Below are 15,202 nucleotides of genomic sequence, written 5' to 3' on the forward strand. Positions count from 1 at the left end.
TCTTTTCATATTAAAAAAAAAATAATTATCTGGAATTGCTGTATATGAAGAATACAGCTGAGTTTGCTTTTTTACTAATAACTGTGAAAGAAAGTATGTTACCTATAAATCTAAGAAGACAAAACTGTTTTTCAGTTCTCTGCCACATTCAAATTTTACCCACAGAGTAGCCACAAAGTTAAGGACATGGTGATACTGTGGTCTGCCCACAGCTCTGTCAGCCAGCTAAAAATAACTCCCTACCTTCATCATGCAATGGTACAGCTACTCCTGTCTGCTGTGAGGCCCTGAAATGGATAAAGCACATCTGAGCAGTTTAATATTTTTACATGCAAAAGGCCTTAGCTTTAATTTAAAGATGCATGTTTTGTAAGGTAATAAATTTATATTTATATAGTATCAGAATTTCCTGTTCTACAAAAAAGGTTTAATTTGCTTGAGGAAAGTGTTTTAGGTGTGGCTTTATCCACAGTATTTGGATCTTGGCTAGACCATTCTAAAGATAAGTGGTGCCTGAATCCAGACTTTTGGTTTGGGTCACAATTGAAATAGAAGCAGGTGCAAAGTAGGGGTCCTGCCACATAAAAGTTGGGAACTAAGTAATTGCTTTAACACAATGGGGTCAATAGAGAGAAATTCTTTTCATACAGGCAACTCCTATCTCACACACAGAAAAAAATACTGTAGCCACATCAGCTGAAACCCAAATTAATATTTTTCCTTCACAAAGGATACTGATCTCATTGTCTCTTTGCTGCAGAAGTTCTTTTAGTTTTTTCAACTCTTCTTTTCCTGCTTCTTTGTTAGTGTCTTTTTCTTCAGAGATGTGTTGTGAGACTGTTTTTTTATCAGAAATCTTTGAATGGTTCATTAGTTGCTATCAGAAGAAACAAACAAACAAAAGTTATGCTCTTGTAACCTTACCTCCAGCTATGTATTTATTTTACTCAGTAACTGTCTAGCTGTGTCTGCAAAGGAAAAGGCCTGCCTAGACTCTTGAGAGAACAAACTCATCATCAGTTGACTGTCAAGTTATATGCATTGCATCAAGTGTCGGGCAAGTTTTATTAGTTGACCTTCACTACCAAACACAAATTACTTTACCCTTTCTACACATAAACTCAAGTGTTCTCTACCATTACAGTGCTTTCACCATTAACAATATAATTATGTAAAGGCAATAAGGTCAGGAATGTTTACACTATTATATCAGAAAGCTCTATCCCAAAATACAAAGTATATATTACCTTCTATTAATTTCTGTTGTTCCTACTTCAAGTGTATATTTCAACAATTTAGAAGGGCTTACAACACTATTATAACAGTTAGTGTAACAGATTCAAGGATATGGTATTTTACTTTTTTTTTTTTTTTAATCTCTTTTGATTTGTCAAAAATAAAGACTCCATAGTGCTCTGAATACATATGAATGTATCTATCCATTTACAAATAACTTGTAATGGATTTATTCAAATAACTTGCAGTCCTCTTTTATAAGTTACCACATGCTGAAATCCTTGCTGGGTTTTCTACACAATTCTTCTGCATTTTTCTAATTAAATTTGAAATTCCTATCAGTTCTCCCTGCATTGCACAGTTTGTTTTATCCTTTTCCAATGCCTCTCAACCGTACTGCATTTCTTTTGACTCTTTTCAACTGTAAATGCCTTCAAATAATTTTCAGTCCCAGATGCACTTTCACTATGTTTAAAATAAATACCTTCACATGAGAGAAGCAGTACTTGATCTTGCGCATGTCTGCACCAACATCCAGAGTGCTTGCAGGATCGTTATCTTCCAGAAACGTTTCAATTAACTTATCCAACCTGAAAAGACATAACATTTTTAAGGGGAAAAAAAATCACAAACAAACAGACAACTCTGTAAAGAATTTAAAGATCTTCTTACATTAAGAATTAGAAATTAAGATTTTAAATTAAGGTTTTAAATTAAGAATTTAAATTAAGAATATAAAGAATTAAGAATTAGAATTCAATTAAGAATTTAAAGATCTTTTTGACAAACCTTTGTCAAATTCTGATTCACCAAGCTGACTGATATTAGCAGGTTATTTCCTTCGACATCTATGCAATTACAGGGTATTTTTGTGCCTGATATTAAAACCTGGATTTGATACTGGAGATTGTACAACTGCATATTAAAAAATACTTTCACATACTAATGCATAGTTTTAGAACTGAAAGCAATGAAGAAGTAATCTTTAGTTCTTTTCATTTATTTTATAACCTTCTGTTCTCCTGCCATCTAATAATTAACATGATCTAAAGCCTGTCCTCTCAGAAAACATAACAGATGAAATTTTTAGAGGCTTTGTGCATAGGATTTTTAATATCTACGGTTATTGTCAGAAAGTAAAACTATTTATTTTTATGTTACAAGAATCAGCTGATAACATAACTTTCATATATAAAATTGCTTGCTCCAAATACCATGCAGAACATCTAATTTTTTGATGCAGATATTTATATGTTTCTCAAAGACCTACTGCTCTTCTGATTAATGGAACGTAGACAGCATTTCATTCTCTTATAATTTATACTTATTTAACAAGCACCTGACAACATCTCTGTAGGCAGAAGTAATTCTTATTTCAATAAATCAGTCTTCATAAGAAAATATGGCACACAGGAACATCCTTCTGCTCTTTCAAAACCAAATTAAAATATTTGGACTGGAAACCTACACAATATACCATCCCTTTGAGCTGGATGTCACAGCTATATGCATAGAGTCAAATTTTCTCTTGCATGCTTTCTTATCACCTCCCTGGGTTTTGTGTTCCAGAATGTAAGAAAAAGGAGAAGGACAGAGGACCTCTCAACCAAAATCAGCCCCTAACCCACTTACTAAGATATGCTTCTGGAAAATAGCAAGTGCAAGTTTGACCTCCATCAGCTGGTTTTTGATTAAAGGCCCATGCTTCTTGACAAATGCTGTAACCATTAAGGTAACAGGCAAATGGTGGGCAACAACTGCAGTCACATGTCTTGTAAATAATAATTCTATGATTTTAACTGTTTATTTAGGTTACTGTCCTCAGAAGATGATCTTAGGTGAAGCTGAGTGAGCTGCTGTATCTAAAATAATTGCATTTATAGCCAAATGGTCAGAGAAAAGTAGGAGTTCAGAACTATGTCTGTGCCTAGCATTTTTTTGACTAGTTCTGTTCATCTCCGCACATAATACTCATGCCTTCTGAATGTCCCTTAATAGTCACTTATCCTCTTCAATTACAGAATTGGGAATATTATTGCTATTTGATTATCTTAAGCATTTTGCTGTAACTCCATAACCAAAATTATAGTCATTATAATATTACAGTATCTAAAGCTGGCCCTAAAGTAAGTGGTTGGGAGATTGCCCTGGCTTTGAATACTTATTTTACTAAGACTTGGCAAATTACTATATTGTAATAACAATTCTCTGTGAGAAGATGAAACTATGAGATGCATGACAAACAGAAAAAAACAAACAAACAAACAAACATTATTTTTAGAAGAAAAATACCTGGAAACTAGGAACTGTGTGACAGTATATCATAACAGACAGGTTTGGTTATTTTTCTCCTCCAGATTTCACCATGACAAAGTGCCAATACTCAAAACAGGGGAAAAAGAATACAGCAACCCTCAGGTAGTTTCTGATAAACTGTGCTTTCCCATTTTCATCACTTTAGTTAAAGAACAAGAACAAGAGATTGTTTATACCAGTCATAGTTGCAAAATTACTGACTTTTGAATTTATGGAACACCCACTGAAGACAATGTGAACTTTACATGTGGAGGGCTTAAAAGAGAGGATATTTAAAGATAAATATAATTTACAAAAGATGATCAATTGGCATTGATCATCTTCTCACATTAAAAGACTACAAAAACTGCTGGGCAAAAGATACCAAAATTCTACTTATTGCTACATGATTTTTTACTCATGAAGAGTTCAACAACAACAACAACAAAAAGTCAGAAAAAAAAAAGAGTCCTGTTGTACAAGAGGATATTCATATACTCTCTACAAACACCATGACCAGGAGAACTAACCCTTCATACATGGAGGCAGGCATTTGTTTAACGGGAATAATAATAATTAACTGGGAAAAGACAAACGTTTGCACTATTAAGAACACTATATAGTGATTATACGACACGGAGAGAGTCAGTATTTGTCAAAATCCTAAGCACCATATTGATTTCAGTGAATAACAGGAAACAAAACTATTTTTCATAACTAGACTGTCTAGACTGACTATATGAAGTCATCTATAAAAATGAGCCTTTAATCTTGAACTACAATGTAGAAAAGAGATATTTTACCCTGAGTAAGATCACCTGTTTGCCAGGGTCTTAGCCATTCTCAGGTTACCATGGATTTAGGCTATGGAAATCAATCAAAAAAATTACACTAACTTCCACCATTACCATTACTAGAATAACATGGCAGAAAGTTAAAATATTTCAAGAGGAAAAAAGAATATAGAATCCTTGTTAAAAAACAAACAAACAAACAAACAAACAAAAAAACCTCTACTTTTGATTGCCAGTTGAGAGTCAAAGTTAACTTGTCAAGTGTAATGAGTTAGACAAGCTGGAGTTATAGATATGATCTTCTATTTCTTGTTTCTTATGCTACTTTTAATATGTTTGGTATTTGTGAAAAAAAAAATAACAACAGTATAATTCATTTTTTTGGTGTCTCAAAGACTACATGGAAGGCAAAACAGGTCTAAATCACCAGACTAAGTCAAGTCTGAAATAGCAGACCGTAAATCAGAAGTTTAAACCAATTAAGTTTCATCGCCAATTGGTGGAAAATGCAGAATCTTCAGTGTATTTTTAGATACTTTTCTAAAATTTCAACTTTAAGAATTAGAACAAGCACAGACTAGCCTAGCCTGAACACTACAGAAATATACAACAAATAAATAAATGAAAAGGGAAGAAAAAAAAAGATCCCCCCATCCCCATCAATACCCGCAGATGAAATCACATACCCCTTACTTTTTTTTAGGTTTCCATGTAAAAGTTACAATGACATATATTAAAAAATACAATGATGTAAATAAAATATATGAAAACTAGACCACAGAATCACATAAATTAGATCTGTAAAATATTTAATATATGTATATTGGACATCTACAATTACAACTCCAACAAATTCTTTCTAGTCAAAGCATCACATAGAGGCAGTAGTTATCCTCCTATTAAAAGAGGCAGAGCAAGAAAAACATTTTTGCAAAAAGTAAAGGAAATCCAAAATGATTTTTGGTTTTCCTTCAGTTACCTTCAAAAGATGGAGAGTGACTTTCTCCTTTGCAATAATTATGTACTAAAAGATGGTTACCTAATCTCTGATCCTTAGTTTAACAGATAAATGCATATTTAAGCTATTTTCCTCTAACCAAAAGCTGTCACAAGAATTTATGTCTGCAAGTATCAAACTTGAAAACCTTGTAAAGCAACCCAGCCATGAACAACATCTAGTTGTGCCTAGATGTTCAAGAGGAACAAGAGAGTATCTATCCAACAAACTCCCTACAAAATCTTGCTTTAGTTGTTCTGGCTCAGCCCTGAGATGATCTATGCTGACCTCTCTTAAGTAGTATGTTCTGTTTCTTGTTTCTAATTCGTTTTCAAAAAGACCTGAGTAACCAGTCCATAAATGCAGTAATGGGGAACCTCTATCATTATGCCAAGGATAGCAGGTTAATATTTGCATGCCCTCTCAAGAAGAAATTAGGAAAAATCTGCCCAAAGAAGAGACTTTTCAAAATGGATTTTCAAAAAGAATGAGCAGGCTTGGCAAAGACCATATTACATATTTGAAGCATTTCTAAGTTTGTGACCAAGTTGTTCTTCAAAAACATCTTGGGCTGAACATAATGTCCCTATTCCACCCACTGCCAAAAAACAACGGGAAAATACTTTAGAAAAATCAAAGGTAGTTGTGTATGTAGGTTCTATGACATGGTTAAGGGTTCCAAGGAAATTCATAAACCACAGGGGTGAAAAAAAAACAACACATAGTTTTTAAATCTTAAAATGAGAAACAGATAGAATCAAGCAGAAAAAAACAACCAACGAAGAAACATACAAAGAAACCATTCCAATGTAGTATTTATGAACACTGTTGTATGCAGTATGAGATTTTTTTTCCTTCCTTGACTTTATTTATGCAGACCAGCACTGTAGTAGTTCTGCTTTTTTTTTTTTTACTGTTCTTATATGAGACTGACCACAGAATGTGTTTTTTGTTGTTGTTGTTGTTGTTTTGTTATTATACTCTTTTATTATCAACATAAAATGCAGTTATTATAACCTCTTAGTTATACAACCTTCAGTGGCAAAAATCAAATCACCCAACTAAAATGAAAATTAACTAAAATTAATCAATTCAAGGACCTAGTAATGAAATAATAACAATAAAAAACCTGGTAGCAAATGCAACTCGCTGGTGCAGAAACTCGAATACAGAGAAAGCCTCTAACACCAGGAATTTTGTTTCACATTGGAGTAACCTTTATAAAAAATAATTAGCCCTTAGCCACCTTACTGCTTAGCTTAGGAAGTTGAAGAGCACTAACACCAACAGGAAAAAAGAAAGGATGTAAACAGTTTTTAATTAACTGAAATTCAATAGAAACCTAGTCATGTGGTGAGCTGCAAACAAAGAAATGAAAATAACTGAACTGCTTACAAGTCACACTTAACTGCTTCAGTGAAAATATGCAGCATATACCTTTATTTCAGAATTTGATATTCAATTTTAAAGTAAGACAGTCAATTTAAGCTATTTCAATGTTAGAAGATGCTACATTAATCTGATATACAACCACCTAGCCACAGGAAACTGTCAGTGAAAGTACTGAACTAATATAAAAACAAACACACAACAACAACAAATGAAACCTGAAAAGTATGCTTGAGAAATGTTAAAATCTTTGATTCTACATAGAAACAAATATGAAACCAATAAAGTCTTTCATTTTTTTGTAATAAATATTGTTAACAAGCAGGCTGCTGCATTATTTGTAAGAAGTTACACACCGTTAAAGGTTTATTAATATTATTACAGCAGCTAAAGCCAGGTGGGGGAAAAAAAAGTGGGGGGGGAATGCTAGGTTCTGCTCTATTCTATTCTTAGCTTCTGCCTAGCTGAGACAGCAGGCCTAACTTACACTAACAGCAGCAAGAGTGTACCGAAGTCTAGTGCCAGAATCCTGCTGTATCATGAAGAATAGTTCTTCCAACAGAAACTCCCTGAAGGAAAAAGAATGTGAAAGTATCAAATAAAGACCAATTTTATGTGAAAAACAACTGTAAACAAAGAATGGGGTTTTCTTTCTCTGTGCTCATCAGAGAAACAAAACAAAAACAGACAAATGAAACAACAACAGAGAAAACAAGAGTAAAAACTTCCCACCAGAAAAGAAGTGAATCATTTTCTAAGTTAATGCCAATGGAACAGTATCCCATCATTTATGATATGAATTTAAACCCCATTTTTGTATTTGGTTTATATTAACATAGTACAAAAAGAAAGGCATTGCAATGCTGATTCAGCTGACTTTGAATAACAATAGCTGAATGAAAACACGAGTCTGTTCTTACTATGATGCTGGGATGCACATTCAGAGAAAACCAGTCATGAACAGTTGGGGTGAAAACTTATTAAACTAACAGTGGTCTCTGGTTAGTGACTGTGAATCAGTCACAAAGTCTTGGTCTATCATTCCCCTCTTTATAACTTTCTTCCTAAGAATGTAAACACATATAGAACTGCAGCTCACAGACAGCTTTTACATTATCAGTTTTATTTCTCTTCTGTTACTTTCCACTCGTCAGGAATTCTTTCTTTAATGAAGCCTGCTTACCATTTAGACCACAGAAAAATTACAAAAGCTTTCTATCCGCAGTATTTTAGGTTCCAAGCAATTTTACTGATAGCACAACTCCAGATTGGTAAGATGAGCACTCTGCTACTTCAGTTTTACCTGCTCACCAAAAAACAGATTTTCATCTTAAAAACAAACAAACAAAACAAAACAAAAAAAATCCACTTCTGAATCAGTCTTGTGTTTCCATGAAGCAGGATGCAAATTACACAGCTGAAATGCATCAGAAAAGTATTCCTAGCCAACTGAGAGTATGTTTTTAAAGTTTAGAGCTCTCAGTAGCATGCAGGATCTAAAAACACATATTTGGAAGGACTTGTTTTGACCTTGTTTTATGTGCCATGATTCATTTCTAGGAGAGCTTGCCTTTTAACCCTGATCACCATCACTGTGTATCATCTATCAAAATTAAGTTCACTTAAAGAACAATTAATTTTGTGTGTCAACCATGAACTTTATGACAAGTAAAACGGAAATCCAAGTTTGTGAAAAATAGACTGTTAACAAAGAAGCTACTGAAACACCTGAGATCAGCAGAGAGGTTCCTTCAACTAAAGAAGTTTGCTTATCTAGACTTCTGCAATAGATTTCCTATAAAATGATGTTATGAAATATCTTGGAGACCTCTAAAATGATTTTCCCATAGAGGCCAAATGGATAATGCCTCCTTCATGGCTCCAATGATGACATTATTGACGCAATTAATTGTCTGCACATTATCAGGCCTATACTTGGAGGTATCTATAGCACATATCTCATCAAGTGAGGCAGCAAGCTTGAGAATCTGAAAAAAAAAGTGCCAGCCAGCAGAAAACAGCAAGAGCACAACTAGGAGGCACATACTTTCTGAAAAAGGAATAGGGCATTTTCAGGCCATAGTAGAATATATCTCCTCCCTCAAGTTCCACCAACATCCCCAAACCAAAAAGCCACATATATAGTCAAAATTTGAAGTTCTAAAACACGTTATATATTTATAAAAAGAACAGATGAATAGAACAGGAGAACAGAGCAATATGGCCAACTGAAAAGAGAGCAAAAGCATTTTCTTACCTATTGAGTAGAAACAGATTTACAAATATCATACACAGTTTGCTAACACTATAAGAAGCAATTAGGTTTTATATGTTGCCTGTTTACATAACCAACAGGTTGGCATCCAAAGAGATTACCTAAATTCAATCTGGCAAGGAATCAATCATTTGGATTTTTTTCAGTTGTATATAAATGGCATAAAATATGCAAATAAGGCTTCTAATTTTATAAAGCAATCAAACAGTATCATACCCACAGATAAATTATTAACATTCAACACTTGCACTGCGAAGGAAAGAGGCATACATTTCCTATTAGAGATATCATTCTCTTATTAACTATACTGGCAAAGTCATTTTTGCTACCTCCTATGTAAAGAGATCCTTCTGGATTAGAAGGATATACATGCAATATGACACATGTAAAGAGTTTCTACACAGTTGAAAATCACTCATTCCAGTGATGAAACACACACAGATCTAAATCTCTACATGAATAAATCAAGGGGAGATCTGGCAAGGACTGTGAAATGATCAAGACTATCTCATACAGGTTAAAAAACGTCTACAGTAATGCTATGTATATAGAGTTTTTGCAGAGAATAAACATGTCAGGTAGATAGCAGAGTGTATATTTTTTTCTTCCTGAACAGCATTTTGTAATAACAAAGCAAAAGCACATACATAAAGCAATGTTACTCACTACCTGATAATTGTGGCCACAATGGTAATAAATAGAGTACATCTAAAAGTACAAATAGAAAACTAATCTTCAGACTATCAAAAAAAAAATCTGATTAGAAGGTAACAAGAACTTGAAATATAAAGGAAGAACAAGGGACAAACACACCAATCAAACAAGGAAGTCCAAAGGTCTCATACAGATGAACACTGAGACATTTCTACAGTATATATGTAGATGAGAGAGGTTTTGTAAAGATTCACTGTTTTTTTATTAGATATGAGCTCTAAAGAAAAAGTTTTACAGAAAGTATTTAAAGTGCCAAGAGACAGAAATATATGTTTAGTGGTACTTTCAAGCACCTCAGATGACCAGACATTCAATGGATTTAAGTGAGAGTTCAAAAATCAGCTATGAACAGACGTGTTTGAACATATCCCTTCATAAATTGTTACCATGAGATTTTCAAAAAAAAAAAAAAAAGAATCTGACCTTGCTGTGCTGTCACAGAAGATTTCATAACACTTAAGAGAAAAAAACAAGTCCTCTCACGAAACACATTGATTTAACAGGATTCTAAATCAGGCACCTAAACTCGATGTTAGTGTAAGATATTTTAAACCTACAGTTAAGGTAGCTTCTCTTGAATATTGCCTACACAGTATATGTCAGTCAGCCTGCTAACTTCTGCACAAATCCACTGTCTCCTGTATTGACATAAACCAAGGTAATATGCTTCTATTTCTTCCACCTTGCAACAGAAATTGAACACTGACATCAACGAATAAGAACATTTGCTCTGCTTTGTAAATTAAACCATTGGTCCAATAGCTTAAGCACAAGTAGCTATTAAAAACTCTACAATGTACAACAGTGCAATATTGTCAGTGCCCTGATAGCATACAGATGTCACAACGTTGAAAGAGAAAAAAGACAGACAGAAAGAATTAATAAGAAATCCAGGGTATGAGTAAGATGAACAATATATGAGTGCTGAAGTAAAAAATAGAAGTGTCTGTAATAACATATATATCTGAAAGAAATAAGGTAAAGTTATTAATAAATTAAAGTGCTAAGCCAGGACTTCCGTCCCTGTTACCAGAGAATTCCAACTGGCAAAGGCTCTGGGAGCGTGGGTGCTCTGGAGCACAGGACTTTGATTCAAAATCCTGACTTTCTGGGCACACATTGTAAATTGCTAGTGAGCTCATTTACAACAACAACAAAAAAAAAATATCCCAAATGATTCAAATGAAAAGGACTCTCCCTTTTACTTTTGGCATGTTTCTTACAAAAAGATTAAAAAATAAGAATAATTTCAATGTTATTTTACCCCATTCTAAAGCATAGTACAGAAACCTATGGGGGTATAGTTTCCTTCTGTTTGTGATCTATGATGTTATTCGCTGTATTTTTATTTCAATAGTGCAAAGTGTTCTTTTTTTTCCTTTTTTTTTCTTTTTTCATTTTTTTCTTTTTTTCTCTCTAAACAAGGCACTAATTCTCTAGCTTAAAGAAATATTTAGAGATCAGCCCTTTACAGCTGAGGAAGTAGATAGTGTGATCCAAAGCAAGCAACAGATTTTGGAAGCATTTTACGAACTACGTTTTGGGCCACTTTTGTAGCATAGCTGCATTTTTTATGGCATGATTTTTAAATAAACAGATTGAGAGTGGCAGAATTAATGTATGTTTAACATTTATGAGAATAAAATAATAAAACCAAAAATATGACGTAATAAAGTAGTCCTTACCATTTTACAGAGAATTCTGAAGTAAGAATTCTAGACAGCTGTGCCTTTATTCACAGGACTGATCATTCATAAGTGAAGTCAAGAGCATTTGTTTTCCATTTTGTTGTAAATTTAATGAATGACAATGTGACATTGTAGTGGTTATGATGAAAGTCTGTTTGGCCTTTTCTCCCCCTTTCATTAAATAAAAAAAAATAAATAAAAAATCTGAAGACATTTCTAGTGAAGACATTTCTAGATTCAAGTGAGAAAAAAAAGAATGAAGAAAGAACTACAGCTTGTTCACAAAATATCTTAAAAAATCTAACAGTCTGAACTGCAATGAGAAGCCTACTGACTTTATTTTGAATACCCTGAAAGTAAGCAAGTGGAATGAAGCTCATTGTTGTAATAAATGTTTAGTATAACTAAGTAAAGAAACATACAAAATACCATTTTATATGATATTAATACTTATTTCCAGGGCAATCACTAGAATTTATTTATTGCAACTCTTGTACAGAGCCAAAGCCTATGCATTATCGTGACCAGAGGTGAAAAAATAGTATTGGTTCTACATATGCACTCAGTAGATCTAGTTTCATTCTGGCATCCATCTTCTACCAAAAAGTACCTGAGAAAAGAATCTGGGCAGAGACAACAAAATTAATATGTACTTAGTGCATGGAGTTTTGATTGACATGTTTTGTACCTTTGATCAATGAATAAATACAGAAATTGGCATGGAACTGTCTTTCAGAAGACAAATTTTGCTTTGACCTCTCTTGAATTGATGAATCAGAATAAGAATTAAACACACAATAAATATACATTAAAATATATTTAGTAACACTTACTAGCTAATTTCCTCCTTACAACTAGACTTTTGTAAAAGTTTAAGACTTTTGAAAAGAACTATACATACTTGAACTATTTATATATATGTGTATGCATACATATGCAAGCCAAGATACAGTTTATTTAAGTTAAAACAGAAGATATCTTAACTGAGTAGAAATGTCCAAATAGCATTTGAAATCTATAATGACCCTAATTATAATTTCCCTTCTGGCCGCATTAAAAAAGCATCAATCAAAAAAAGAATATTATTTCTGGAATCCTCTAAAGTACTAATCCCCCTAAGAATTTTTATCAAGTGGTGACTCTGAATAAAGTGCAACATAGCATGTTGTGCTATCACCTTTGCCATGTTTCTTTTCCTCTTCTGTTTGTCATAACAATCTGATCCATCTCTCTCCCATTCAGCAATATTATTTAAGTTTCATTTTACGTGCAAAAGTAGATGAAAACCATAGACATTTTCCAGAAATAGTAAACTGTGATTTTATCAGCCCTCACCTGACTCTATACTTTTGTTTGGACTATCCATTTGTATATTTATTCTTTAATTTGTGCAAAGTCTCCAGGTAATGAGTAGCTCCAAACTCAGATGGTCAGTCTCAACAAACAGATCTGTCATAAAGGTTTAATGCGTAACACAGCAAAAGACTCTCATTAGAGACAGAACACTTAGACGTTATCTGTCGATGTTTGTAAATGCTCTAAAATGATCATGACAGGATGCTCAGACAAACCTAAGCCAGCATGGTCAGAAATATTATCACCAAACAAAAGCAAGCTCAAAACGTATATAAAAATATGGAAAGGTATTTTCAATGAAGTCATGCCTTTTCATGCGACTAGTTGATTATACTTTTACCTGGTTGTTAAGTTCACATCAGTTTGTTTACCTGTGTACACTGCATGCAAGAACATGTACAAATGCAAAACTCAGAGCATGACATTTAACATTTTCCTGCATTTGAACTGTCTAAAAAAAAAAATTTTTTTTTTCAACATTCCATTTGGCATACAGAATCAATAAGCCAGTCCGAATGCCTCATGTATATGTTAGTAATTCTCTAGCAGTGTCTTCTGCTCTCTGCTTGAAACTATGTCACCCATAAAAAATTCTGTACACCCAAGTCTGCTTTCCATTTTAAGTCTATATTAAAAAAAAAAAAAAAAAAAGAGATCTTTGAAACAAGGGCATTATCTGGAATTTATTACTGATAAGGTTAATCCTTTGTGGTCCTTTTTGCTGATTATTGATTCTCAGGAAATGTATTGTATCTCAGTCAGCAGTATTTAAATTTGGTTCTGAATCTTAATTGCAAGGACATTTATTCCAAGCAAGAACACATTTTTGAAACACGTGTACTACATGAACCTGAGTAAACATACCTATAAGATAAATTTAAACAACTTAAAGTTTTGTATTGTCCTAATGTAGCTGAAGTCCTTGAAGGCTATTTTCCCATTCTGTGTCTTATTATAGGTAGAAACTCATTAAAGGCAGAAAGTCTCCTCCATGCTTCTCTTTGGAGGATTGAGATGCAAAATTCCTTGCTATTATCTCAAGAGCAACCTTTTCTGACAAGGTAACACTCCATATATTGTGCTATAGAGATAAAAAAAGAAAAAATATTCAACTGCTATACCTTTTAATTATGCATTTATGAAACAAGGCCTCCTGTACGTATGCTATAGTGCAACTGTATGCAGACTGTACATTCTTAGTTTTCCTTTGCACACTTCTGTTAAAAACCTTTATCAGCTGTGAACCCATTTCTGCCTATGAGACCACTAACTTCATAACAAAAAGTCAGACAGGAAATCTTAGGAAGTGAGGTTCATGGCCTTGGCACAAATAAATAAAATAAAAATCAATGTCCCTACACAAACTAAACAGCAAGCAAGATCACAAGGGAAAATTCAACTGAGAGATTTTTTAACAGTGATGTTAGGAAAGTATATCTTTAAATGAATATATAGGTTATTTATGTATATTGTAATAAAGTCCCCGAGAGTGGCTCATCTTGTGAAAGACTAGTTCTGTAAGGGTAAAGAGAAACTAGCCATTAAGGTAATTATGTAAAGAAAAGAAAGTTTTCATAGTGAATAATAAAGTAAAGTAAAGAAACAGAAAGATCCTTCTATATTTTTATACAAGAAATTTTTACATAATGCTGGTTCCTCATCCTTGATATGGATATCGTTTAGTTTCTGAATTAAAACAAAACAAAACAATCAAAACAGACAACGAAAAATGACATCTTTAAAGGTAGCAGCTTGCTGCATGTCTCCAGAATCTTCAGGATGGTATGGGAAATGTTTAGCACTGTTAGTTTTCTTCTGGAGCACTTCCAAGTTAAATTAAAATCATTGTCAAAATTCTTGCAGCTTCACCTTCATTATCATTAATATACCCAACAATCTCAGAACAGTTACTACTACTTTATATAGATGAGGCACAGAGATTAAATAGGTCCGTCCCACAAGATCACTTAATTTTTCAAACCTCGAAATTGAATATAGCTATTTTGAAATTTTAGCCATAAGAAAATATTTTTACGTTATGCATAGAATTCTTATATTCTGCACTGATATTTTACTAAAAGCTGTAAGATATTACAACACATAAATGAATAGCATGTTCAGTTAAAAAAAAATAAAAATAAATATTTGGCTTTTAAGACATTGATTAATTGTGTGTTAGAAGTGCAGGCTCTCTCTTGACATATGTCAAACTAACACTACAGCACAACACTTCTCAGTACAAAGAATGTTTCTTGAATTCTATTTAGATTGTATATCCACTTTTGAGAAATACTTTTTTTTTTTTTTAATTTTATTCTGCACTATTATACAACACTTCTTTTTGCCTGGCATCTGTCTGGCATTCCCATCATTTGCATTTACTTTACTTCAGTTCCTCAAAGCTGAGACTGCAGAAACACAGCCAGCAGCCTCATACAGCTTTTCATGGAAAACTGCC

At 33.2% G+C, this 15,202-nt stretch overlaps 1 protein-coding gene across 1 annotated transcript in view; it reads right to left on the minus strand.

Moving 5' to 3' along the window:
* The window catches only part of KIF6 (kinesin family member 6), a gene marked incomplete at both ends in the record, with an annotated part of 172,226 nt that overhangs the window by 97,118 nt on the left and 59,906 nt on the right, over positions 1–15,202 (minus strand). Inside the window, 2 exons of the mRNA XM_084283351.1 lie at positions 736–877; positions 1,721–1,826. Coding sequence (XP_084139477.1) covers positions 736–877; positions 1,721–1,826 — 248 coding nt within the window. The remainder of the gene's footprint in view (positions 1–735; positions 878–1,720; positions 1,827–15,202) is intronic.

Source organism: Netta rufina (assembly GCF_964035555.1).
Source record: "Netta rufina genome assembly, chromosome: 3".
NCBI lineage: Eukaryota > Metazoa > Chordata > Aves > Anseriformes > Anatidae > Netta > Netta rufina.